The following is a 24,691-nucleotide window of genomic DNA, read 5'->3' on the forward strand; positions in this document are numbered from 1 at the left end:
GAAGGGAGGGAGGGAAGGGAGGAAGGAAGGGAGGAAGGAAGGAAGGAGGAGGAGGGAGGGAGGAAAGGGAGGAGGAAGGAAGGAGGGAGGGGGAAGGAGAGGAAGGAAGGAATGAAGGAAGGGGAGGGGAGAGGAGGAAGGAAGGAAGGAAGGAAGGAAGGAAGGAAGGAAGGAAGGAAGGAAGGAAGGGTTATAAGGCCTTCCGGCGGTTCACGTCCAATGTCTTTGTGTGCTGAGAATATCGACCTTCGAGAAATCTTTCACACCCTATAGTTTTACCGATCGTCAGAAGGGCTTGAACGGCAACACAAAGACGTTCTGGTTGGTGCCTGGTTTATGTGGGTCTCCTGAGTCTACCAGCAGCCTTGTTGCGGCGCCTCCCTTGTTACTAAACTCCGCAGCTCGTCACCACTGAAACGGGAGGAACTTTTCTGAGACCCCCTCCGTCGATTGCGTGTTAACAAATGGAGGCAATTCCAAAGCAAATATTGTGATGGGGGGGGGCACACGGTGTAAGGAGGAATAGCAACACGGGTACCGTCTTCTCTTCTATGATTGGCTGGGGGGGGGCAACGGATAGTAACCTTTCCCTGTAGGTGGCATCCTTTGGCCTTAAACAATAGGGATAGGGTCTCAGTCCAAGTGTCAGCGCCCCCAAGCGCGCCTTCCCCCCCGACCTGAACCCCAGGTATTCTTTTCTGGGTCCCGTTGGGGGTGCAGAAAACTGGATGAAGGTAGCGAATGTTTAATATTTAATATATATATTTAAAAAAACCGGCTGGAAAAAATAAGCGCAACCGCCGCCCTCCCTTTTTTTTTTCTCCTGAAGATTTTATTGTCAAAGTGTTAAACGTCCCCGTCATTTTTATTCAAACACTAACATGATTACGGCCAATTATATATTCACTAGTTTTCTTTTAGTTTGGTGTAATTGTACTTGTCACTAATAAAACAGACATAATGGATCGCTCCTGCTCTGGATTTTTAAAGCAATTTTCTATAATTTGATTGAATTATACTTCGCCGCTTTTTTTCTTTTCTTTTCTTTTTTTAATCTATATTTTCGAATCGTATTCGCTGGGAAATTGCCGCTCCGTTTCTATTTTGTTGGGTGGGAAGTAATTTACACTTCCCTAACATTTATAAATAGAATTCGGTTCTTTTGGCAACGGTGGTGCTGGGGATTGGGTGGGGGGCTTGAGCAAAGGGGGAGTATTTTTTTTTTAAAAAAACCCACTTTCTTTACAGCCAAAGGTTTCGAAATGCGAAAGAGATGGGGGGGGGAGCCGGGGAGCCATTTGTTTTCAAGGGTAAAAGGCGCAAACAGAAAATATTACACGCCTAATCAGATGGGGTGACTATTGTAATAGGTTTGTTGTTCCTCTCCCATTCTTCAAAACATAAGAACATGTCGAGACAGGCAGGGGAGGACTTCGTTTTAAATATATATTTATCAAGGGAGAAGAGGTATACACACACACTGCTACAGGAAAAATATAACGCCAATTACATTCCTCTAAGCAATTAGACTAACTATCTACATACTGTTCCTATGTGCTTTTTTGGACTCAATTACACAAACAAAGCCACCGGTGGCTCGCAGGGCGATCCTATACGGCCGAGGCCAATCCCTTTGAATGCAGTAGGGTTTACTTCCAGGAAAGTGGAATAATGGACCACTATCCCAAGACCCTAAATGGCTAGGAAGCAGTAGCGCTACCCAGGGATCCGTCCGGCCCTTCGTAATAGCCGTTTGCCCCGGAAAGTCTGCGACTTTGGGGTCTGTGACTGGGAAAGCAGCTGGTCGGACTCCAGGACGGTCAAGGTCCGGCCTCCGGATTTAACACACGTTACCGGGGGGTGGGAGGTTAATGTTTGTGGGTGGAACGAGAAAGACACTGAAACTGAGCCTCCCCAATGGGCTTATTTATCCCCATTTTGTTCATAAATAAGCTTCTTTCGTCAGCTCCTTCACTAATACAGGCGCTTGGTACTGTGAGTGGGATCTCTTGTAGATGGGTAATCGAAGGGGATCGAAGCTTACCTTCCTCTCTTTGCAGGTTTCAGCCCGTCTGCGCCCTCCCTCCCTCCCTCATACACATATACACACACGGCTAAGAGGTTGAACAGTAAAAGCCAAAATTCTGCTGTTGTTGGCTGGTATTAAGTCACAGGGCTACCAAACCCAAGTTCTCCCAAGAAACAGTCTGCTGGGGAGAAGGATTACATACTTAGAGGTAGATTGCTTCTGACTGTGGAAGTTCCAAGATTAGCCCTACTCTTTGGTGGGCCCTTTAGTCAATACTCTCTGTTTAATGGAGCTTTTAAGGATTGGAAGAATTATTTTTAGGCAGCAAGCAGGCAGTGTTTCTTTCTTGGCGGCTTTTCTAAAGCTGCCAATGTCCTGTGCTAGGAGAGAAAGGGAGGGAGGGAGGGGGAGAGAGAGAGAGAGAGAGAGAGAGAGACTGGGGTGGTCCTGGTCCTCCTGAGCGCTTTCTAAGCTAGCGGGAAGATATTTGAAAAGTAGAGCCAACGGTCTTTGCAAACCATGTGTCTCCAACTTTTTTCAGGGGTTTAAATTGCCCCCCCCCCCAATTTCGTTTGTTGTAACTGGAACCCACTCGCAAGTGAAAGCATTCTGGTTGCAGGCGGGATGCGGGGCGGGGCGGGCACACCCAGTGATCCTATTGTAAAGAAACAGGTCGATAAAGTCTGAGCTGCTGGTCAGGTAAGAGAAGCTACAGCTAACCCCAAAATGCCGCAAGAAGCAGATGCCAGGCTTAGGGATCGGGTTCCCCCGCCCGTAGAAAGGTTTGGCCCACATCAAAGGGTTGACAGCTATGCCTGTTGTGACTCCAGCTCTCAAAACAGGAGGACCAACAGCCATTTGTCCGAGTGAAAAGATTTTTTTTTTTTTTGCAAATGATTTTATTTCGGCAGGAGAAGTCAGATATTTATATAAGGCTGTATTGCGCCCTTTGAGCAAAGTGGTTCTAACTTCAGCAGGCTTTCAGAGGTTTCGCCCAGCACCATCACGTGGGGACTGCGATTTGCCGGGTTGCTAAAATATTTTACGGGAGTGTAAACTTACACACACACACACACACACACACCAAAAAAATCCTTCATCTAAAAGTTCTGCAGCAACCCCTCTGAAGCAACAGTGGAAGCCGAAGTGCGAACGATCCCGGCGACTTTCTCCACACAAGAGGCGCGCGCCCAGGGCACAAACAAGAGAGACAAAGGGGCCCCGGAGGACACTTTTGATTTGCTTGTGTTTCTCGGGTTACAAAATAATGCAATGGCTCAGTTTGCTGTTTGTACCGTGATTTCAAAAATAGTAATCAAAAAACATGATGGAGGAGTTTCCCTCACCCCGAGCCCCCGTTTGTGTTTACAGAGGAGAAAAATCTGTTACTATAATTGCCGAGCTAAAGAAATCCAAATACACAAAAGGGCTCTGGAAAACTCTCAAGCTAACGTTAGCCTTGCTTGCCCGGAAGAGCGACCCATAACGACTTTATCCATTGCTGGGTAGCAGGTGGGATAAGAGAAAAGGAGGGAGGGAGGGAGGGAGGGAGGGAGGGTGAGGCCCGCAAAAAAAAAAAAAAGTTTAGACACCCCTTCTCACCAGCGGGAGGGCTAAACAAGAAGGAAACCCTGGAGGGGGGGCAGAGCGGTCTTTTCTTTTGCTCGCTTGCCCCCCTCCTTCCTCTTTATCATTTTGTTTTGTTTTGTTTTGTTTACGGATCTAAAAGGCAACCAACGCAGATTTCTCCATTGAAGTCAATGGGAACTGAGGGGGTCCAACGGATGTCCCAGAAAGGCGGCTAAGCTGAGGCAAACCCTCCCAGGAGGTCTTCCAGGCTCTGAAGAGCCCTTTCCAACTCTTTGAACTCCTTGACGTCTGTGCCTCCCCAGAATTTTTTCCCACCCCGAAGGAGACCCAACCAAGTGAAAGCCAGAGTCAGGCAACCGGGCCCAGAGAGAAAAACCGCCCGCTTGTAAGGTTGGGCCTCCTTCCCTTCTCAGGCTCCCGCGCTTCCAGCTTGGTCTTTTGAACTAAATTCACACGCTGTCCCAGAATGAGCGGCAGAATTAAAGGAAAGGAGGCTAAGGCAAGCTGTTGTTCGCCTTCACTGCCTCTTTTTGGGGGGCGGGGGGGAGGGCGAATTTGGTGGCTTCAAAACTTCATCTTCACGCCCCACAAAAGGGGATTCGGCTTCTTTTTTGGTAAAGCAAAGCAACAGTCTTGGTCAGATTAGAGAAGAGCGCTGGGAAGTCAGACAAGAGAGTTCGCGCGTCTGAGCGCCTTACTTTTTGGCCTGCGGAGATAAGGGATAAAGCGCGTCTGCGGCGACCGATTTCTGCACATTTTCTGCAGGAGAGAGAGGGGGGGAGGGACGGAGGGAAAGATAGAGGGAAAGCGAGAGCAAGAGAGAGAGAGATGGGACGCTTGCAGTTCCTTGTATGAAATCCGGACGGATTTGAGCCAAGCTCTGAAGCCCCCTGCGCTGTTTTGATTTGTTTGCTCGAATTGGAAGAATGTATTATCTCCCCACCAAAGCCAGCCACAACAATTATTGTAGCCTCAGCGACTAGGGAAAAAGTGAGGTATTTCCCCCTAAATCCAGGCTGAGACTTTGGCTTTGGGTTAATTTGCTCTATCTTCTATGAAGAAGAGATAGGAAACTCAAAGGTGCTTTTTCAAGAGGTAACCGGACTTTCTTGTTTTTTTTCCTTGAAGACCTCTTTGGGACAACCCTGACTTGGATGCCTGAGAATCTCCATAGACAAGAGATAGGAAAAGTGAAGAAAAACGTGTACTGTTATTTGCCCTAAAAACCTATGTGAAAACAAAAGAAATGCATCTATGTTGGTTGTCTAAATGTTATTAAGAGAAAAATAATTAACATCAGTAATCTAGTATTTCAACCATTATAAGCATCCACGAGTTAACCAGAAAGTTTAAAAACTTTCCCTCGAGCAGAAATGAAATAACTACTTAGACACGATTTACCAAGTTTTGTATAGTCTACGGAGAAATAAATTCACTCTGTGCCCACTCCATATAGAGAGAACCAAGTCCTCTCAGTGGAATTTACTTCCAGATTACTTCAGCCTCCCCCCCCCTTCCAGCCCAGGGGTGATTTCTAATTTCAAAAGTTCCCACTTTTTCATCCACTGCAATAGTAAGTTTTGCCACAACAGATGCCTTTCTGGGGCCGACGGATCAACTCTGCGAAGGATTCAACCTAACACATCTGCAGGGAAATGTTTGCATCCTTTTCGGACAGCCTTTGACTATAGGTGCCGGTAACAATTCTGAAAGTCTCTCGAGGAGAGAGAGAAAGAGCCTGGATTAGCACCTTATTTCCTGACCTAATTCCAGCACCTGTCCTAAAACCTGTCAAACAAAGCAAAGAAGTGCACAGTGGCGCCTAAGCAAAGTTTTTTCCATTATCCACCAAGGACCTAGTATGGAAAACTTCTGGTTTGCCTCTGTCGAAATAGAGAAGAAAAATTCAGGCAGGACTTGTCTTTGTTATGTTAAACACACACACACACAACACACACACACACGCACAACACTTTTAAAGACATTTTCTCTCACTCTCGTCCCAACCTCGTTTTATCTAGATAAGAAGGCTGTTTTCCAACAAGGCTGCAGTGCTGGGCACTGGTTTCTAAACTAGCTGTGCGGCTTTCCGATTTCAACACACCACCGAATCCCTGGGCGCGAACCTGCTTCCCTTTCAAGGCAAACGCCGCGACGTGGCGGCGCAGCCCTGGAGGCGAAGCAGTAGCACGGCGACGCCGCCCGTTATTTTTAGAGCTCTAAAACTTAAACTCGCAGCCCTTCGAAGGTAATTACAGTCGAAGGAGTTTATGGGATGCGTCCCTCTTAGGTTCGTCACTAGAAACAAGCTGTCCGCGCCCGTCTCTTTCCTTTTTCTTCCCTTCCCCCGCCACTGTATCCCCCTTACCCTAATTCTCCCAAAGGCAAAGAAAGAAACGCGCTTCCACTTTTTTTCCCCGATTAGCAGCCCCCCCACCCCCATCCCGCCGCCAATAATTCATGATTCACACACTTTGAGTTCAGTGCCTCGAAAGCTTCGGCGCAAACCCAGGGCTGTTGCTCTCTCTTCAACGCATCCCACTTTTACTTCTTTACTCGCTTCCTCTCCAGCTGAAAAGAGACCTGTGTAAGTGGAAAGCTTGCGACCTGTTTTGATAGGCCCAAACCGGCAAGCTCGGCCAAAGGGAGAGCGCGGGTCTTTCCTTGGCAATAAGCCAAGTGGGATTTCCTTCCGAGCTCACAGCATACAGGACGGGCCTCCGAAGCAGACCGGATCCCCTTGAGATAACTCTGCCCACCTTTTCCCAAAGATTCTCAAGCGGGCCTTAGAGAATTGCGCCTCCTCTATAGCAACCTCGCGAGTTTCTCGGCGGAACTGAGCATTTAACTCTTTGGGCTGGGGTGGGGGTGGGGGCGTGATGTGGGCTGCATAACCCAGAAAATAAGGAAAGCTGATCTCGCCTTGACTGGTTTGAAGGTTTGCACCCGAAAAGTGTTGATCGCTAGAGTCCAGACGGTGCCTGCGCTGCCAGCACCACCAGCGTCGCCTCCTCCTCTTCCTTAGCCTTGCCAACAAACATTAGTCACGGGGAACGGAGTGTCCCAGACAGTTGCAGCTGTAGGGGGAGTTCTCCGACACCTGCTGGAGGGAAACTGGGCTTGGTAGGTTGTTCTATCCCCTACCCCAAGTGCATCGATTCAAGGCGTACTACGCCCCCTCTCCCGAGTCTCTTCTCAATGCCCACCTACCTGCTCGAAGAGAAGTCCGCGATGCCTCCAGGGATTTCCAAGAAGTCCCCTGGAGACCTCTGGTATTTGCCAGCATCTCTTCTTCCTCTTCAGCAGAAGGCAATCCGGAGCCAGCAATTCGCTCAAATTGAAAGCCCTCCCCTTCAGGCCTCCGCTTCCATCGATTTTTTTTTTTTTTCCGAGGGTTTCAAGCAAATTTCCTTGTGCCACAATGTTATGATGGAAAGATGCTGAAATGACAGGCCCCGTAGACGCTTGTCTTTTAATCATGTGCTCCTTCGTTTAGTTTCAGTTTGTGCGTGTGAACGCGCGCACCCGTGTGCGCGCCAAGAGGAGAAGCCGCTGACAACCTGCGGCTTCCTAATGAGTGACGAGGCAGGGCTGCTGCGGCAAAGTCACACTTCCCTGGTGTGAAGACCTCTTACTGGGAAGTTTAGTTCACTACTGTTCTCGCCAACCTAATGGTAGAACCTGTAACCAAAACCCAGAGAAGAAAGCTATAACACGCTAAAGAGAGAAACTTCTAATCGCTAAATGTTATCGCCATTCCCAGCTGCTCAGGATGACACCGGCGTTGGCTAGAGTCCGCAGGAAACCCCTTTGAAAACTGGGGGAGAAGGAGATCTGCCTTCTCTCCCCCTCTCTACTTTTATTGGCGCCCAGCCTTTCTTTGCAAGTTAGAAACTTCTCCTGTGGCCTTTGCCCACTTGGTGTTCATCCACTTGTGTTGAAGAACAACTCGCACCAGTTCCAGCCAATATGGGCCCACTGGTTGAGATTGATGAGACTTGTAGCCCTTAGGTATGGACAGCATTAGGTTAGGAAAAAAGTTACATTAGCCATTTCTCTCTTCCTCGTCTCCACTTTTTTCCACGGCCAATATTCATACACCCGATTATTTCCTCTATGCAGCTGACGTTATCTGGAAGGAAGGCGGATGGGACAGGCAGGGAGAACTGTCAAAACCAAGGTCTTCCAAATGAATGTGCTTCCATGGAGCAGCCCGGCAAAAGTGATTTTGTAACCCACAGCCAAGACTAACCACTGCTGTGGTAGACAAAGGCGCCCTGTTTCTTCTCAAGCTACAAAGCCCCGGAGGTGGCCTTCTCCTCAGCACTGGACTCTTCATCAGCCTTGCGGGCCACCTGCCCCTCACCTTGACCACCGGAAGAGGAGGAACGTGGCCTGCACCAAGAAGTTCCGTTTGTGGAAAAATGGCTCTTGAGGGCGAAATTCAGGTTGGCCTCAGCCCTTGCTAGGTGTCTTGGGAGTCACGCAGAGGAAGGACTTGAGAACACGGTGTGCTATTCTCAAGTACCCATGGCTCCTAAATGGGAAAATGGGCTTCTCTTCTCACCTCCATAAGTCTAAAATGGGAGGAACAGATTGTTCCTCAGAACACGAATGTGGACAATTGGTGAATTCAGGCAACAGGCCTTTCCTTTTCTTGCCTTTTGCTCGCTAGGTTCATCTCCTCCAGATCATTTGCCTCTGAGTTACACCAAAGTCTCTTTCACAAGCCGATTCTTAGGTTGGCGGGGAAACCATTGTTTTAAGGCAACCCCAAATCAAGTGCTCATTCTAGTTATCCTAAGACTCACCCATTCTCGCTTCTGAAATGACTGGGGTGGTGGGGGTGGGGGTTTACATTGTCCAAAAAAGTTTCAGACAAGTGTTTACCTGCTTATCCTTGCTGTAGGACCAAAAAGAAAAAAAAAAGGCTGGGTGGGATGGGCTTCTAAAATATGCAGATCTTCTCGGATTTTGTGTTCTCTGGCATAGGAAGGGAATTGACAAAATCCTCCAGAGGTCGGTTGATCTTAATAAGGAAGATTGCAGGAGAAATTAATGCTTACAGGAAAACTAATGTGACTGAAAAGTGCTCAAGTTTGGTTTTGCCCAAAAGTGTCCCCTCCCTCGCAAGCATCCTAATAGTAATTAATTACTCCTGGCTTTAACCATTCTGTCCTCCAAACTGGTCTGAATTGGTTGAAGAAGAGAGGCTGGGCTATTTGGGTTCATGAAAATGAATGAAATTGGGGGCTCTAAATGCGGGTGATTAATGGTGCACCTGTGGCCAGAACTTTCCCATCGGGTTTGTTTTGTTATTTTTAAGTGAGTCTTTAGGCAAAAAAAAAAGGCATTCTTGAGTGACCAGACGCTACCCTTGAAAAAATAAACAGTCTGGAAATGGCAATCTCGGCCTTCATGGGAGGTGGGCATGGGGTGGCAGAGAGACAACGATCTTCTGAACTGCTTCTAATGCAAATTTCTTTCCAAGCCTGTATTCTTCCTGTATGTAGATGAACTTTTCATTGAGTTTGGTGCTGGGTCTAGATGCCATTCTGCAATCCTGTTTCAATAATGGAGATCAGCAACATTTTAGTCTTTGTTTCACACTGGACTGAGACTCAGACTGCTCTCTGAAAGAATTTCAAATGTATGATATATCAATTTAATATCTATGTTTTGGAGGAAGGAAGTATAGCTTTCCCAGCTTTGATCACAGATTAGGTAAGATCCCGGGAACAGAATATTGATTTAATTATTCCTATTATTTGTTACCGAAGGTCTGTCCTTTTTTCATTTTCATGCTGGATCCCAAAACAATAGAAAAGAATAAGACTTCAGAGCAGTCCATTTTCAACAAAGGACATCAATAATAATAGTAAATGCAAATCTTCTCCTTCAGTTTTGTTTCAGAATAAAACATTTTTAGAGGGAGGTCAATTCCATGCTAACATACTACACTCATATTGGACATTGTGTATATTAAATAGATTTTTAAAAAAACTGAAGACGGGTTACAATGGCCCCAATTGTCAAGACCTGATTGAGTTAATATCATATCAGCAAATGTGGCAGCCAAAGGAATCCGTTGCTTCTCTTTGTGTTTCACAACCAGAGCAGATTACAAATTTTAATGATCCGAAAATGTTTGGTATACAAAATCATGCTTATTTCAGTATTAGCAAAAACACAAGAATTTTTGCAACACAAACACCCAGCTGTGTCTATTTTAAAAGCAGTTCAATGACAGCTTGCACTTATGAGCATGCAATCAGCTAATTTCGCTTTTTTCCCCCTTCTGTGTTAATCAACACTTTCCTTCCTGCATATCATATAGTATGGTTGCTCCACATCAGTCAGTGTTTACCTAAGCTATCTTCTTCCCCCAGAATTTGAGGAGGAAAAAGATATTTACAGGAAGCTTTCTAAAAATAATAACAATAACAATAACAATAACAACAACAACACTGACAATAGCTATTTATCTTTCACACCTCTCAACTTTACACCATTTTAATACAGGCAAGCAGCAAGCCTTTGAAGAATGACGTGATCTCAGGTTCTGGTGGTGGTGGGGGAACAGATATAATAGTTGTTAGTGGATTAAATCACTTTAAATCATCCTTTTAAATGCAGTTTCTTACTGCTTGCTTTAGGGAAGCGAATGGTTATTACAGAACCTTCTTCTTTAGTTCATCCCTTCCTTCTGCACAGGTTACCTCCTGAAAGGTTTATGTTCTTCCCAGGCAGTTTTTATTTTTCTTTGGCGAACCTTCAGCGTTAATTAAAACAGCTTTCTGCTCTGCCCTCCCTCCATTCCTGAAACCGGCCTCGCTCTGCAGCCCAAGCTCACATTTTCTACGCTCTGAACGTATTGATGTGCTGATGTGGATAAAGTGATGACAGCTTCGCTTTAACTTTGATCCGGATATTCCCCTGCCCTCCCACCCTCCCGCAATACGCACCCGCCGACGCCCAGCCCCGGGGACACTTTGCTCTCTGGATTTGGGCTTTCTTTCTCTAGCAAAAGTCTGCGCGTCTCGTTCAGGAGAGGATTTGGAAAGGAGACGATTTGATCCGGATGATTAATTCCCTTCTCAAGGAAACCCTCACCGTGGCAAACTCGCCTCTTTCCATCTGTATTAACTTTTTTTTTTTTAAAAAAAAAAAAACCAAACCGGCGAGGGACAGAGCGCCAAAAGCAGTTGGTTCTTTTATCCAACCGACCTTTTCCTCCTCCGAGGATCCTCTCTCACAGTCAAAATAAAACTAAAACTAAAAGCAAACCAGCCAATTCCGGGCGTAAAAGATGCAAAAGACAGGCTCTCGAGAACATTAGCATCGATGAAATAATGTGTAACCTAGGCGTATGTTTACGATCAAGATTGAAATAAATTAAAAGAGTCGGTTCTCCTAACGGGAAAAAAAAACAAAAGAAAGCAGCCCTAACTTTTGGTATTTAGAATAAAACGAACGTCTTTAAGCCTGCGCTACTCCGCGCGTTTCTCTTTTGAAGAGAGTCCCACTTCCCAGGCGACAGGCAGCCTCCCGCCTGTACCGAAAAGTCTTTTCCCGCGAAAAGTCCAAGCGAGCCTTTGCAAAGGGAAGTCATGCAGGGCTGCCCGTTTCGTCAGGAACCTCGCCGGCCTTTTCCTCCGGAGCCAAGCAGGCGCGCCCAGCATCTGAGAGACAGAGAGGGAGGACATCGCCCCACCGGGAGGGGACTAGATTACACACACAGAGAGAGATAGAGAGAGAGAGAGAGAGAGCTGGGGGAGCGGGAGCGAGGAGGATTTACCTGCTGCTCATTTATTATTTTACTTATGCCCTTCTCACCCCCTCCCGGCCAAAAGGACGAGCCCGACGCTCCAGCGCCCAGACTTGAGAAGCGCTGGCCGCTCCCCCGGCCTTGCCGCAGCTCCGTTGCCAAAAGCCCGCCAGCCCCGGAGTCCACGCCCGCCGACACAGGACGCCCTCCCTCTTCCGGCAGGTGAGGTGCATCGCAACCGAAGGAGGGCTGGAGAGGCCTCCTCGGCCGCTTTCCTTTCTAGAAGTCAGCCAAAGCGCGGCCGCGGGAGCCGAGGCGGGAGAGGCCGCGGAAACTGGGCCTCGGCGAGACGGCGCGGCTGATTCCGCAAAGTAGTGCCTTTCTCTCCCCTCCCCGCCTCCCCCGCCCTCCATTTCCTCTCCTCACGGCCACCGCCCCCCCACCCCCACCCCTACCCCGGCAGCAGGAACGGGGGTTACACCCACAAGTAGGGAGACGTGTATATGGGCGTTACAGTTACTCATCCGTACCTCCAGCCATACCATATATACATATATATGTATATATGGTTCCCACTGGAGAGTGACATGATGGGGGGAAGGGAGGGGTGTTGCCAGGAAAGAGAAAAGAAGGAAGAGGCGGGTATAAGTAACCTGCCGCGGTGATTCGCCTCTCCGATTGGTATCCTTACGCCCTCCGGTAAGGCTGCGCGGGCTGAAAAAGGAAGGAGGTCGACGAAAGAGCTAGGGGAAGAGGCGGAAAAAGCCCGGCGCTGATTGGGTAGCCGGAAGAGAGACGTCCCTGCACGCCGCGCTCTTTGATTGGATAGCTGGGGAGAAAGGTTAAACCAAAAATTTTTTTACAGCCCTAGTGTGTGTCTGTAGCTCGGAAATTAATTGTAGCTAAAGCCGTCTCTGCTGCTCTCAGGCTCAGCCCGGCAGCTGATTTTCCCCCCCTCCCTTGCTCGGGTGGAATAGGGGGGTTCCAGGCATCATGAAGTAGTTTGGACAGAACGACTTGGGGATCCTTTTTTTTTTTCAAGGGGGGCGCAGTCATATTTTCGTGCCCTTTGGAAAATCCCCTTTTTGAACCATTTTGCACCCCTCCTTTTCCCCCCTCCCGTGGCTTTGGCTCTGGCTCCCTTGCTAGGAGCTAGTTGGTCTTTTCCATCCCTTGCACAGGCGCTCCCGTCCTTGCTACATGCCTCGCAAAACTCTGGAGCTCGTGGTGTGCAAGTGCCCAGCCGCTCTCGCCGCCTCACTGCCGCCCGGTGCTGCGCCCTCCAGGACGGACCTCGCCGCGCCGGTTGCCTCGCCTTCCTCCCGGCTGTGCGACTTTCCCCTCCTGCCTAGAGTGTGATGTTGGACATGGGCGATAGGAAGGAAGTGAAAATGCTGCCCAAGTCGTCCTTCAGCATCAATAGCCTGGTGCCCGAAGCCGTCCAGAGCGACAACAACCATAGCCACCAGCACCATCCTCACCACCATAATAACCACCACCCGCACCATCACCACCACCACCACCACCATCACCACCACCCAGCCCAGCCGCCGCAGCCTCAGAGAGCAACCCCAGCTGAGGACGACGAGGAGGAAGAAAAAAGCCAGCTTCTGCTGCAGCCCCCCGGGGTGGGGGCGGCCGCGGCCGCCGGGGCGCCGGCCCCCTCGGGCCCCCTGGAGGTAGTCAAAGGGGACCTCTTGGCCGGCAAAGGGGAAGCCGGCTCAGCCGCCGAGCTCGACGACAAGGAGAAAGGGCCGTCCGAGGAGAAGAAGGGGGTGCCGGAAGGGGCCAAGGAGGCCGGCGGCGGGGATGGCGGGGGAAAGGAGGGCGAGAAGAAGAACGGCAAATACGAGAAGCCGCCCTTCAGCTACAACGCGCTGATCATGATGGCCATCCGTCAGAGCCCGGAGAAGCGCCTCACCCTCAACGGCATCTACGAGTTCATCATGAAAAACTTTCCCTACTACCGGGAGAACAAGCAGGGCTGGCAGAACTCCATCCGCCACAACCTGTCGCTCAATAAGTGCTTCGTCAAGGTGCCGCGGCACTACGACGACCCGGGCAAAGGTAACTACTGGATGTTGGACCCGTCCAGCGACGACGTCTTCATCGGGGGCACCACCGGCAAGCTCCGGCGGCGCTCCACCACCTCCCGGGCCAAGCTGGCCTTCAAGCGGGGCGCCCGCCTGACCTCCACCGGCCTGACCTTCATGGACAGGGCGGGCTCTTTGTACTGGCCCATGTCGCCCTTCCTCTCCCTGCACCATCCGCGGGCCAGCAGCACGCTGAGCTACAACGGGAGCACGTCGGCTTACCCCAGCCACCCCATGCCCTACAGCTCAGTCCTGACCCAGAACTCCTTGGGGAACAACCACTCCTTCTCCGCCTCCAACGGCTTGAGCGTGGACAGGCTGGTCAACGGCGAGCTGCCCTACGCCACTCACCATCTCACGGCGGCGGCCCTGGCCGCCTCGGTGCCCTGCGGCTTGTCGGTGCCGTGCTCGGGCACCTACTCCCTCAACCCCTGCTCGGTCAATCTCTTGGCGGCCGGCCAGACCAGTTACTTTTTCCCCCACGTCCCTCACCCTTCCATGACTTCGCAGAGCAGCTCTTCCATGACGGGCCGGGCCGCCTCTTCCTCCACCTCGCCTCAGGCGCCTTCCACGCTCCCGTGCGAGTCCTTAAGACCCTCCTTGCCGAGTTTCACCACAGGATTGTCGGGGGGACTTTCTGATTATTTCACACATCAAAATCAGGGGTCTTCCTCCAACCCGTTAATACATTAACCTCCAGGGGAGCCAAGACTGTAAGTGAACATTTTACACACCTTTGCGTTGTAAATGATAGCGAAAGGAGAGCGAGCCAGAGCGAGAGAGCGAGCGAGCGCGAGCGAGAAAGAGCACGAGAGCCAGATTATTAAAAAAGAACAAAATAGGAAGGAAAAACAAAAAAACAAAAACTCACCCAGGAAAAAAAAAGAGTCCAGGTATTTTTTATTAAGTTTCCCCCCCTCCCCCATTTTCTGTACGTTTGTTCATTTTTTAAAGGTTGTTTATGATTCCAAACCAGAGAGGCGAGTCAGCAAGATGGGAAGAATACCTCGTAGACAATGCATTTGGGAAGAAGGAAGGGAGTATTAATATTAAAATCTCGTAGGATGTATATCTGAAATGCTTTTGGCCATTTTAATTCCGGTAGGAAACGCCGGGCTGCTAGATTTTCCATGTTTGCAGTATTATAAGTTACCATGAATATGTTGCTGGATGCCGATCGTGGGAATAAAAATACAAAAATGGATAAATCCCTTGATGCAAATGGTCATTTGTATAAGGTGCAAAGCAATTTGGCAGAGAAGTTCAAGAATTACGTTTTAACTATGGATTCTTTTGTCCTCCACTTTTTAAAAAAAAGAGCTATTTCCCCTTTCTTATTTTTTTCCTCCTTTTTGTTTACTTTTAGACCAAAGATTGGGTTTTTAGAAAATGCACTCAGTATGCGAAATGTTTTCTTTTCTTTAAAATATGGAATATCATACATCAGAATGATATAATTTTCAGTTCTGCAGCACTGCCCATTTCAGTGAATCCGAGGGGACAGAAAATCATGAATTGCCTTCAGTTTGTGTTGTGTATATTTAGATGTATGTGGTCACTAACAGGTCACCTTTATTTTTTTTAAATGTAGTGAAATGTTAATACCTATTGTACTTATAGGTAAACCTTGCAAATATGTAACTTGTGTTGCGCAAATGCCGCATAAATTTGAGTGATTGTTAATGTCGTCTTAAAAAAAAACTTGATTGTGATACTGTGGTCATATGCCCGTGTTTGTCACTTACAAAAAATGTTTACTATGAACACACAGAAATAAAAAATAGGCTAAATTCATATATATTCCATAGTGCTTTTGTCTCTTTTATCCAGGCGTTTTAATACCCAAAAGGCTTTTAAAACTGTAAAAAACTAAAGCTGGAACCTTAGGGCCGAATTTCCCCCCAGCTTTTGCAGTATGGCCAAAGAATCCATTGCTCCAGGCAGAATTTCCAGGCAGGAAAGAAATACAGCAGGGCCGGTTCCTTTCAAGTTATGAATCAGTAAAATGCTGCAAAGTTTTCAATAAAAACAGTTTGCAGGGGCAGCCACAAAACCGTGGAGTTGTCCTGCCAGGAGGTTGGCGTTTTCGTTGGGCTGCCTGGCAAGCTTCTGGCTTTAACTTCAAGCAGTTTTCCTTGCAAGGGCTAGTAGCCTGTGTGGGGTGATATTAAGGACCATTTGAACGCAACCAAGCTATTGCCGTTCAAGCCTCCAGCATTGGAGCCGCACTTACTGCGAAAAGTAAACCTCGTTGACTTTAATGAGACCTTGCAATCCCAGTCTTGGCCATAAATAAAGCCATCTGAACTCGGCAGGGCCTAGCTGTTTAGGTCTGGGCTCTCTCTCTTGAGCATTTGGATGGGAAGCAAACCTTCTGGCCCTTTGTGAGTGTAGAGGCGTGAACTGTATGAATGTTGTGTCAGTACAGTTATAGACAAAAGCAGTTCTTGTTATTCCGTTTCTTAAATTCCAAAAGGCGTGTATACTTGTTGCCATTTTTAAAACGTCTTTTACATGTATGCTTTTTTGGAGGGGATATTTGGTGCCCCCCCCTCTCTCAGAACAGAAAGATATATACAAAGATTTGTTAGAAGAAGGGGGAGGGGAGAAAGCTATGTGGCAATGATGTCACGGACTCTGCAGAATTGAGCGTTTAGGTCCTTATGAATGACATCAATTTCTGTGATGAAAGAGAGACAGACTTCAGCTTCCTCAGAGCTCTTAAACTCAGACCCAATTGATGGTTGGAAAAGACAAGGCAAATGCTGCTTTTGAGAGTTTGTTTTGTGAACACACGAGCGGAGAGGGGAAAATAAACATTCGGTTTTAGGGACAATTTCGGGAAGGAGGGCAATCGTTCTTGTAAATCACTGCAGAATTTGTGCAAGGGCTTTCCCCCCCTCTCCCGGTTAATTGGATCCCGCAGAGAGTCCGCGGAGAACAAGTTCTTCATTTGTTTCAATTGTGTAGTCCGCAAAATGTCCAGGGCTAAGGCAATAAACGGGCTCCCTTCTCACCACGGGGGAAGAAAAATAATCTCTTTCCTGGAGATGCTTTAAAAGGAGACTTCCACCCTCCTTGAAAGAAGACGGAGAGAGCAAGGCCCTGCACAAAAGGAACAGAAGTTGGGCTAGGCCAGTGATAAGAGCAAATGCAGGGAGATTGGTATCGTCGTTAAGAAGGGGAAAGGTGGCGTTGAGGGGTGTTCAAAATTCGAAGTATTAAATCGGGAAGAAATAATAATAAATCAGGAAGGAAAGAGAGATAAAGGAAGCTGAGAAGAAATGACATCCAAAGTTTTCCTAACTTTCTCAAGAAGATGAGCTGACTACACAATTGTAAAAGTCAATATCCAGTTCTCCCGCAATCCGCTGTTGGAAATAGGCTAGATCAGTTTGCAAAGGAAGAAAATCTGGGGAGCACCTCGGAAATCCTTTTTATTTTATTTTGAGAGAAAAAAAGTTAAAGAGTCAAACAAACAAACAAAAAAACTGAAGTTCTACCGGTATTTTTTTCCTCTATAGACTTCATAGTCTACAGATTTTATATATACTGTATATAGATCTATCTGAATTCTATATCCTGATCTGGATCTATAACTAAATCTATTTTCCGAGATAGATTCTTAGGCTTACACCACTTGCCAAAGCTAAACGAATCAGCAGAAGGGTCTGGTGGTCCAGTTGACAAAGTACCTCGTGTGTTATCTAACTCTTGTCCTGAACTGTATATTGTGGAAAATCCAACAACATGGATTAATCCTGCTATTTGGTAGCTTTTTTTCCGGGGGGGGGAAACTATAATGGGTGTGCTCCAAATCATATGTGTGGATATGTGAGTACAGATATAGGTCTGGAAAGGGTAGGGGGACGTGGCATGTAGAAGCCAGATTGGTGCAATAATTGCAAGCCTAAACAAAGACATAGGAGGGAGGAATCCCCCCCCCGTTGGTTAATAAGCATTAATTAGGTAAACTTGGTGGGTAATCGTGGCTGAGAAAAAGGTGGGGCGATAGTGTGTTTCTCTGCACGCATTTCATCTTGAAGGTGTGTAAACGGGCGCTTGTTGTTCAGATGCCGCTTTCTGTGGATTAAATCATTCAGGTGCCATTTCTTTTCCTTCTGCCTTTTAAAAAAAAAAATTCTCCTAGGATACAGGGCGTCCTGGCCAAGGAGAAGGAATCATAACTGTTGCATCTAACTATCCCATTATTATTTCTATTGTAGCTGCAAATTACTTTTTCAAACCCCATCAAGGGAGGGAGGGAGGGAGGGAAGGAAGGAAGAAAGGAAGGTGCTAGATAACTAGGCTATGACTTTTCTGTATTGGTTGTGAAAACAATCAGCTTCCTCTCCCCAAACTCTTTTCACAAACTTTCTCTTACATCCATCTACCTTCAACTCTCAACCAAGCTACTAAACCTTTCGTTTTTCTCTAGGAATGACTTACCCACTCTTTATATACTAAAGGATTCAAATTCTGGACTTTATGAATAAATGCTACCAATAGATCCCTTAAATAGCTCACCATGTAGTAACATCCACCATAATTTATTACTACTATGGTTATGACATGCAGATAACCTATTAGGTGTACCTTTTTAATGTGATCTCCTTGTTTTCTCCCTCCCCTGTTTGAATATTTTAAATGTATTGTTTGGATTAAATTTCAAGTTGTTTGGAAATTACTAGACCCACAAAACTGTCATTAGAAACAGTACATTGTAGGTTCTCTCCATCATAAATGATGTGCAGATGTTTTGAAAGAGCGGGGCCATAAAGAACTTGACTTTTAAGAGTATGATTAACACACCAAGTCAACATGGTTCTCAGAGTAAGGCTTAGCAGAGCTTACTCCCTAGTAAATGAATATAGGATTGTGCTAAGAGCAGGAGCTTTTAGAAAAGGGAATTCTTTTTTAGCTGAGAAAGAGGGTGAGATTCTGTTAAGCTCAACTGGTAGAAAGGTGGGGTGTTTGTCTGGGGCTTGATCTTTTGGTATCCTTTGAAATAATAAGGGTGCTTAGTTAAAACTGGGAACCTTAAGCTGTCAAACAATTTAACCTCCCCAAAAACTCCTCCCCCAATGCCTTATTTTAAAATGAGAATTGGGTGCTTTTGTTCAATCGCTAGGGCACTGTTTCAGACTGCCTAAGTTTTATTTATTTTTTTCTTCTCATGATTTGTATTGCTAGGCCTGGATAAATTGAACCCATTTCTCCAATCAGTGGGACTTACCTGGCCCTGTCCTCTAAGTCCTGAGGAGGATGTGGGCCCTCAGTTCCATCCCCAGCCACATCAGCTTTATTATTTGTACCAGACCAGAACACCTAGCATTCTCTCTCCCACCTCGCCTCACCCCCCCCCCCCGGTTTTTTTATGATGAACTTCTCATCTTCATAGACCTATTTGCATATGAAAGCATGCTCTCCCCCCCCCGCGCATACTTTTGCAGTAGATGGTCCTGGGCAAACCTCTTTTCTGTCCTCCCCCCCCCCCCAGCCTTGGGGAAGGTGACTTGAAGGAAAGAGAGGAAGCGAGGCGGGGAAATGACAAAGCTGATCCCGCCAGCTATGCTCCCGCAAGGAGGCCCACTCAGTTCAGTGGTCCTTGGTGTGTGTGGGGGGGGGGGGAGAGGAGAAGCTCAGGACTTGCGCAGGATGACTTGGCGGTCGCTTCGTGTTCCGGATTTCTGCATCGGAAAGTAGCGGAGCTCTGGGTTAGTGAAAGGTAAAGGTGAAGATCAGGGGAGGTTTGGAGGTCCGCCTGACTGCGCCTACAGCTCTTTTGGCTGGCTTGGGGTGATCCTGCCCGCCCGGAGGGCGGCGTTCCTGCGATTTTCTACCTCGACGGAGAAAACCTGTCGGCAAAGAGAGGGGACCCTCCAGGAAGACGAAACCAAATCCTGCTGGAAGATCGCAGCGAGCCATCCCGGTGGCTGGGTAGGTGAACTTTAAATTAGGCACCACACTACTCCCCAGGGCGACGGGGGAAACGATCGGTGGGTGGCTTCCGTCTTACAGGTCTTATCTCCCCCTCCCCCAAACGCTCACACAGACTCCCAAATCGACTCTTGCTGCGCCCTCCTCCCCTGCCAGCGAAAGGTTAAAACCTGCCTTCGATCTGCACGCTTGATGGGGACCTGCCCTTGAAGCGCTTGCAGTTCTCCATCCTCTTCTCCTCCTCCTCCTCCCCTTATTAGTATTGTTATTCGTATTATTATTATCCTCCCCCGTCTCTTTTTCTCTCCTTTGTAGTTCTTTTCTCTTTCTTGCTTAAGGATCGGGCTAATGCTTACAACTGTTTTCTCCCCTTGACCTAGATCTTTCCCAACTCCCAGGGAAACGGAAGACTTCAAGGAATTTCAGCATGCCAAACAGGCAAGAGAGCCAAAGGGACCAAAAGCCAAGAAATCTTTTGTTTGCCTTGTGAAGCGGCTGGGAAGAATGACCTGTGGCGCAAAGAAACAGCCTGGACCAGAAGACACCAGCCGTCTTCACGGCGTTCGGTCTTTTCAGCTCTTTCCAAACTGGTGAGTGCCGATCGTTTTTTTTGTTTTTTGTTTTAAAGTCCTGCTTTCCAGAATTTTACACAGTGCCAATTTATTGGTTCTTCCATTGGTAGCAAATCTCTTCTCCTCTCCTCTTCTCTTTCTCGATGCATAGAAGAAAAATGCATGACCGAAGAAAACATTTTTCTAAAATCTGTTTGGTTTTGGGTTTTTTTTTTTAAAAAAAGTGAAATGTGACTTTCAGCTCCTACTCTGTCAAATTGGTTGAGATAAATGTATTGAAGAAATCTGGATTTGGCCAAAATAAGCACCTTCCGGCCAGTTGAATGCATTGGCCAAGAAGTTGTAATGACAAATTGGAAGGGGAAAAAAAGGATTCTATATGGGGAATCCTCCCTGTAACAAATTAGCTCAGAGTTGCATATCTATATTTCTCCTTTTGTTATTTTAACGGAGTTTGCGCTGCTCAGGCAGTTCCGCATTCAATGCTCAAAATACTTTAGAACACCTCTTTTGTCTTCAGATGTGTTAGAATGCAAAAAAAGAAAGGAACTCATATTTTGAGATGTTATGTACAAGTTGGGAGGACTGAATAGTAGTTCTAAAATCCCTTGAGATAGCTCTGGCTTCAGACTTACTTAAGAAAATCTAAACAAATGCAGGAAAGGTGGAGAAGGGGATAATTTTGTTTTAAGAACAGCATACTAAAAATCTACAGATTTTTTTTATTAATGCATATTTTAACCAGTAAAAAGTTAGTAAACTTAGGGTCACAATCTTATTCATGCTTACCCGAATAGTTATACATAATGGGGGGGGGGAGCGGAACAGAAGCGTCCCATTGATTAGGTAGCAATCTGTATTTTCTTTAGCAAAACCCCTTGGTTTTAGTAGAAATCATTTTATGTTAAAGGGGCCAGATAATTTTGCTGGAAAGTTCCAGGGACTGATATGCTACTTGTCCTACTACCCTTAACTCCATTACTTGGATTTGACTTCTGAATAGGGAATGCATTAATAGTTCTCCTGCATGTAGATGCATGTATGCTTTAAGGGTGAGTTCCCTGAAATTTATTATTTCCACTTGGGACTGGAGTTTAGATTGCAAGCCGGCATATATTTTCAGGAAACGAAATCATTCTAAAAGACTGAAGATTATTTGTGATACAATATTTAGGGTTATATTGAAAAAGATAAAAGACATGGCATGGTCAGTGAAGAACTATATTTGTATTGTGGGTTGTCAAGTATTATCCATCTACATTTACAATCATGCTTGGCTATTTAAAAAAATCAGAATGCCAAACAGTGATTATCGTGTGTGTGTGTGTGTGTGTGTGTGTGTGTGTGTGTGTGTGTGTGTGTGTGTATATATTAGTCACCCCCAGTTAGTCAGTACGGGGGGGAGTAAGGAAAAGGCGAACCTAGTTGTGCTCTGCTCTGAAAACTGGTGTGCATAGTTTTTAAAAATTCCCCTGCTCTTGCAATTTGAAATCTCTGGAATATAATTAATTGTTAATATCCCAATTTGAGCTCCTCAAATGCAATAAAGATAGCACATCTGCTGAATGCAATCAAAGCCAGAGGTAATGAGGTGCTGAGAGATTCATCGGCCCTTGCAGGGAATAGAAAGAGGTTGAACTTTTAGCGTGGAAAAAAAATCTCTCTAGAAAGGGTGGCAGAAATAAATGCTCAGGGGTTTGTTTACCCACCCCCCCCCGTTCCTTTACTCTCCGCGTCTAAGATAACTGTCATTCCTTTCATTTTACAATATCAACAGTTGCCCGCGCTGCTTCCTAGAATGGACGGCAGCCTATAGTGACTCGCAGCTTTATATCTTCCGCTAGCCGTGGTCCTCCGCGCATTTGCCTGGAAAGAGATGCGGTTGAATTCAATAGGCTTGATTTCCAAGGAGCGCTGCGCCGCCTCGCAGTGCGCGCGTGTGTTCCCGCCGAAGAGGGGAGTGGGGCTGCCGTTTTATAAACTGCAAGGCGAGGGCGCTCTTGTCAAGCGCAAAAAACCACGGCTCCATTTCCCCCCCCCCCCGGAATTTCCTAATATCCAAGCAGTAAAGCTCTCAATTTCTAAGGTGCAGAGAATTTGAGTACTATATAGACAGGAATATGTAAAATTTCTTCCTCCCTCATTTTTTGCGCATTGTGCGCTTCAGGGCCCAAATTTCCTGAATTTCCTGTGGGAAGCATCCTTTCCCAAAGATGCTTCCCACAGGAAATTCAGAAGATGTCGTCTTTCTTAGAAGAAACCCATCGGCAGGAATGGCACAAGTTAGACAGGCACAGTTGTCAGAGCCGTGTCTTCAAGCAGGACGTCGCCTGGATCCAAGCCCCGTTCTCGGGAGTCAGCCTCATAGAACTCCTGGTCTCCCCGGAGATCCCCTCCGTAAGGCGGTGCAGACTTCCGCGCCCTCCCACAGCAAAGGCGACCTTAAAAAGCGTGGTGGGAGGTTTGTGTTGCGTTGCCATGGCAGCAACGGGAGAACAGGTTGCATAAACTCAGGCTCCGTTACTGCCCAGCTTCCGGCAGGCCAAAACAAGGACAATAATGGAAGGCAAGCCCGAGGGAGCAGGGCGCAAGCTCCAGGAAGGGCAGAGAAACGGGAAGAAATTAATAATGAAATCCAGTGGTTAGCATATAAGGCAGGGACCCAACGGGTGCAGCCAAGTCAGGCCAGACCTCTTCCTGCCACCCTAACTGCCGCCCTTTTGCTAACTCAGCAGGAGTTTGGAAAGCTTTTTGAAATTCCATCTCTTCCTCTCTTTTAAAATTTGGCTGACAAATCCATTTTCAGCTCAGTTATTAGGATGTTTCGCTTGATTCGGGGAATCTCAGCTTTCGAGAGTTACCACCTGATAGGTAGCAATCTCTCACTTCCACAGGAATTCCATCAATCAAATAGTCAAGCAATCAATAGTCGTTCGAATGCTTTAGCGGGACGACGCCCGTTGCTCGGAAAGGTAACAGGGAGGCTTGGTTTAGGGAACCAACGCAAAGAGCGTCTTTCTCTCTTTCTCTCTCTCTTTTCCTTCCTTCCTTCCTTCCTTCCTTTCCTCCTACTTTTTCTTTTTTCTTTCTCTCTCTCAATTGATATAGTTCAGTAGATCAATTAATCCAGTATTTTCCTGCCAAATAAAATTAATTCCTTGAATCTAGTGAGAGTTTGGCAGGTTTAAATAAATAGAGACTTGGATGATGGGAAGGAAAAAAAATATTTGTCTCGCTTCCCTCTTTCCGATCTGTGCTCAGAGCAAAGAAAAAAGCCTCCAACGATTCTCTCAACTTTTTTTAGGAATTTGATATTTTTCCGGAATTCAGGATAAGGTGTATGCAAAAAAGGGCCCCAAGGTGCCATTTGGGTGAACATTCAAGTCAGTTTCCATTGTGAAATTTGTAGGGAGGAGGAGATGATTAGTTAGCAATGTTTTGAAGTAACAAACTGGAGTTTTTGAAAAGTAGGAATTTTTTTCCTCTTTTTCAGCATTACGGCATTAGTTTTTGTTTTGTGTGTGTGTGTGTGTGTGTGTGTGTGTGTGTTTTAAAAAAACCTGCAGCTGGGGACAAAGATCAAAACAATCCTTCTTTAAAGTTAGTTGTATCTTATTTAAAGGTAGATCGGAGGGGTAGAATTGCACTTGGGGAAGGAAATAAGAATTGAAACGGGGAACAGGAATTGAAAAAATGTTTGGCTTTAAATGGGAATGATTAGGGTTGCTTAAAGTAGCGTCCTGGGTGTTTATTATTATTATTATTAATAATACTGCAAGGAAGGAGGGGGGGAAGGAAACTAGTTTCCACCCAAAATTAGGATGCCTTTCCCACCGCGTAATTTAGAGTTTGGGGACAGAAGAAAAAGAGAAAGAAAGAACGCCTGTTATAAACCGCCGCGTCTCTTTTCCAAGATGAATTTCATACAAAAGGGTTTAAAAAAATCTTTTCGATTTATCCCTCGCTGTTTCTTTTAGGGCGACAGAATTTCACCTTCCTGTTGTGAGGACGGAAGGGAAATTTGTGTGTTTGGAGTCTGTGTTTGTCAGTAAACCGGATTTACCCAGGTGAAAAGAAAAGCATCTCGCCTTTCTCTCTCTTCTCCCGCCTCCTGCCCGCCCCCCCCCCCGCCCCGCTCCTGTGGCTGCCCCATCCTAATCATTATAGATCAGTCGGGCCGGTAGGCTGGACGGGGAGACAAGAATCGATCGCCAGGCCCGCAACAGAATAAGAACTGGCTACCTTCTGATCGATCCGGAGTGTTCACCTGGGGGATTTATGTACAGATTTCAATGGCTGCAGCGAACTCGGAATGAACCGGCGCCTTGCAAAATAGGCCTGGCCCAGCTGTTCTTCGCAGCCCAGCCGGTGGGCCTTACAAGCAGCCCCTGCTGACAGGACTTCCAGCATTTCAGCTGAATGAGAGGGGAGGGGAAAAAAACAAAACAAAACACCACCTTTCCTTCCTCATGGCACTTTTGCATTTTTTTTTTATGTTTTCCTTCTAATTTAAGAAAGGTAACCTTAATGGCTGGGAACTTTTAAACAAACAAACAAAAGCCCCCACCGCACTTTCCCAATCCAAGCAGATAATTCAAATGGCGCTAAAAGTTCCCGAGTCTATTGTTTCTCTGCCCGATCTGTATTCTAGATATTAGAAGGCCAGCGGCGCGGTTCCGTTCGTACCCTATCGTTGTTG

At 46.8% G+C, this 24,691-nt stretch overlaps 1 protein-coding gene and 1 long non-coding RNA gene across 2 annotated transcripts; one reads left to right on the plus strand and one right to left on the minus strand.

Annotated features, from left to right (window-relative positions):
* Positions 1–11,077: 11,077 nt before the first annotated feature.
* On the minus strand, positions 11,078–11,769 carry LOC120319474. The gene is made up of 2 exons (XR_005559770.1): positions 11,418–11,769; positions 11,078–11,301 (listed from the first exon to the last, which is right to left on the minus strand). It is a non-coding gene; the product is annotated as an uncharacterized LOC120319474 (long non-coding RNA).
* A 280-nt stretch (positions 11,770–12,049) lies between these two features.
* FOXG1 (forkhead box G1) lies at positions 12,050–15,276 on the plus strand. Its single transcript, XM_039368361.1, has one exon. The coding sequence runs from the start codon at positions 12,746–12,748 to the stop codon at positions 14,171–14,173; it is 1,428 nt and encodes a 475-aa protein (XP_039224295.1). The 5' UTR covers positions 12,050–12,745; the 3' UTR covers positions 14,174–15,276.
* The last annotated feature ends 9,415 nt before the right edge of the window (positions 15,277–24,691 follow it).

Source organism: Crotalus tigris, unplaced genomic scaffold (assembly GCF_016545835.1).
Source record: "Crotalus tigris isolate CLP2741 ecotype Arizona unplaced genomic scaffold, ASM1654583v1 scf7180000020766.1290978, whole genome shotgun sequence".
Lineage (NCBI taxonomy): Eukaryota > Metazoa > Chordata > Lepidosauria > Squamata > Viperidae > Crotalus > Crotalus tigris.

Coding starts and splice junctions, on each gene's coding strand:
- FOXG1 (XM_039368361.1), top strand. CDS start 12,746: ATGTTGGACATGGGCGATAGGAAGGAAGTGAAAATGCTGCCCAAGTCG.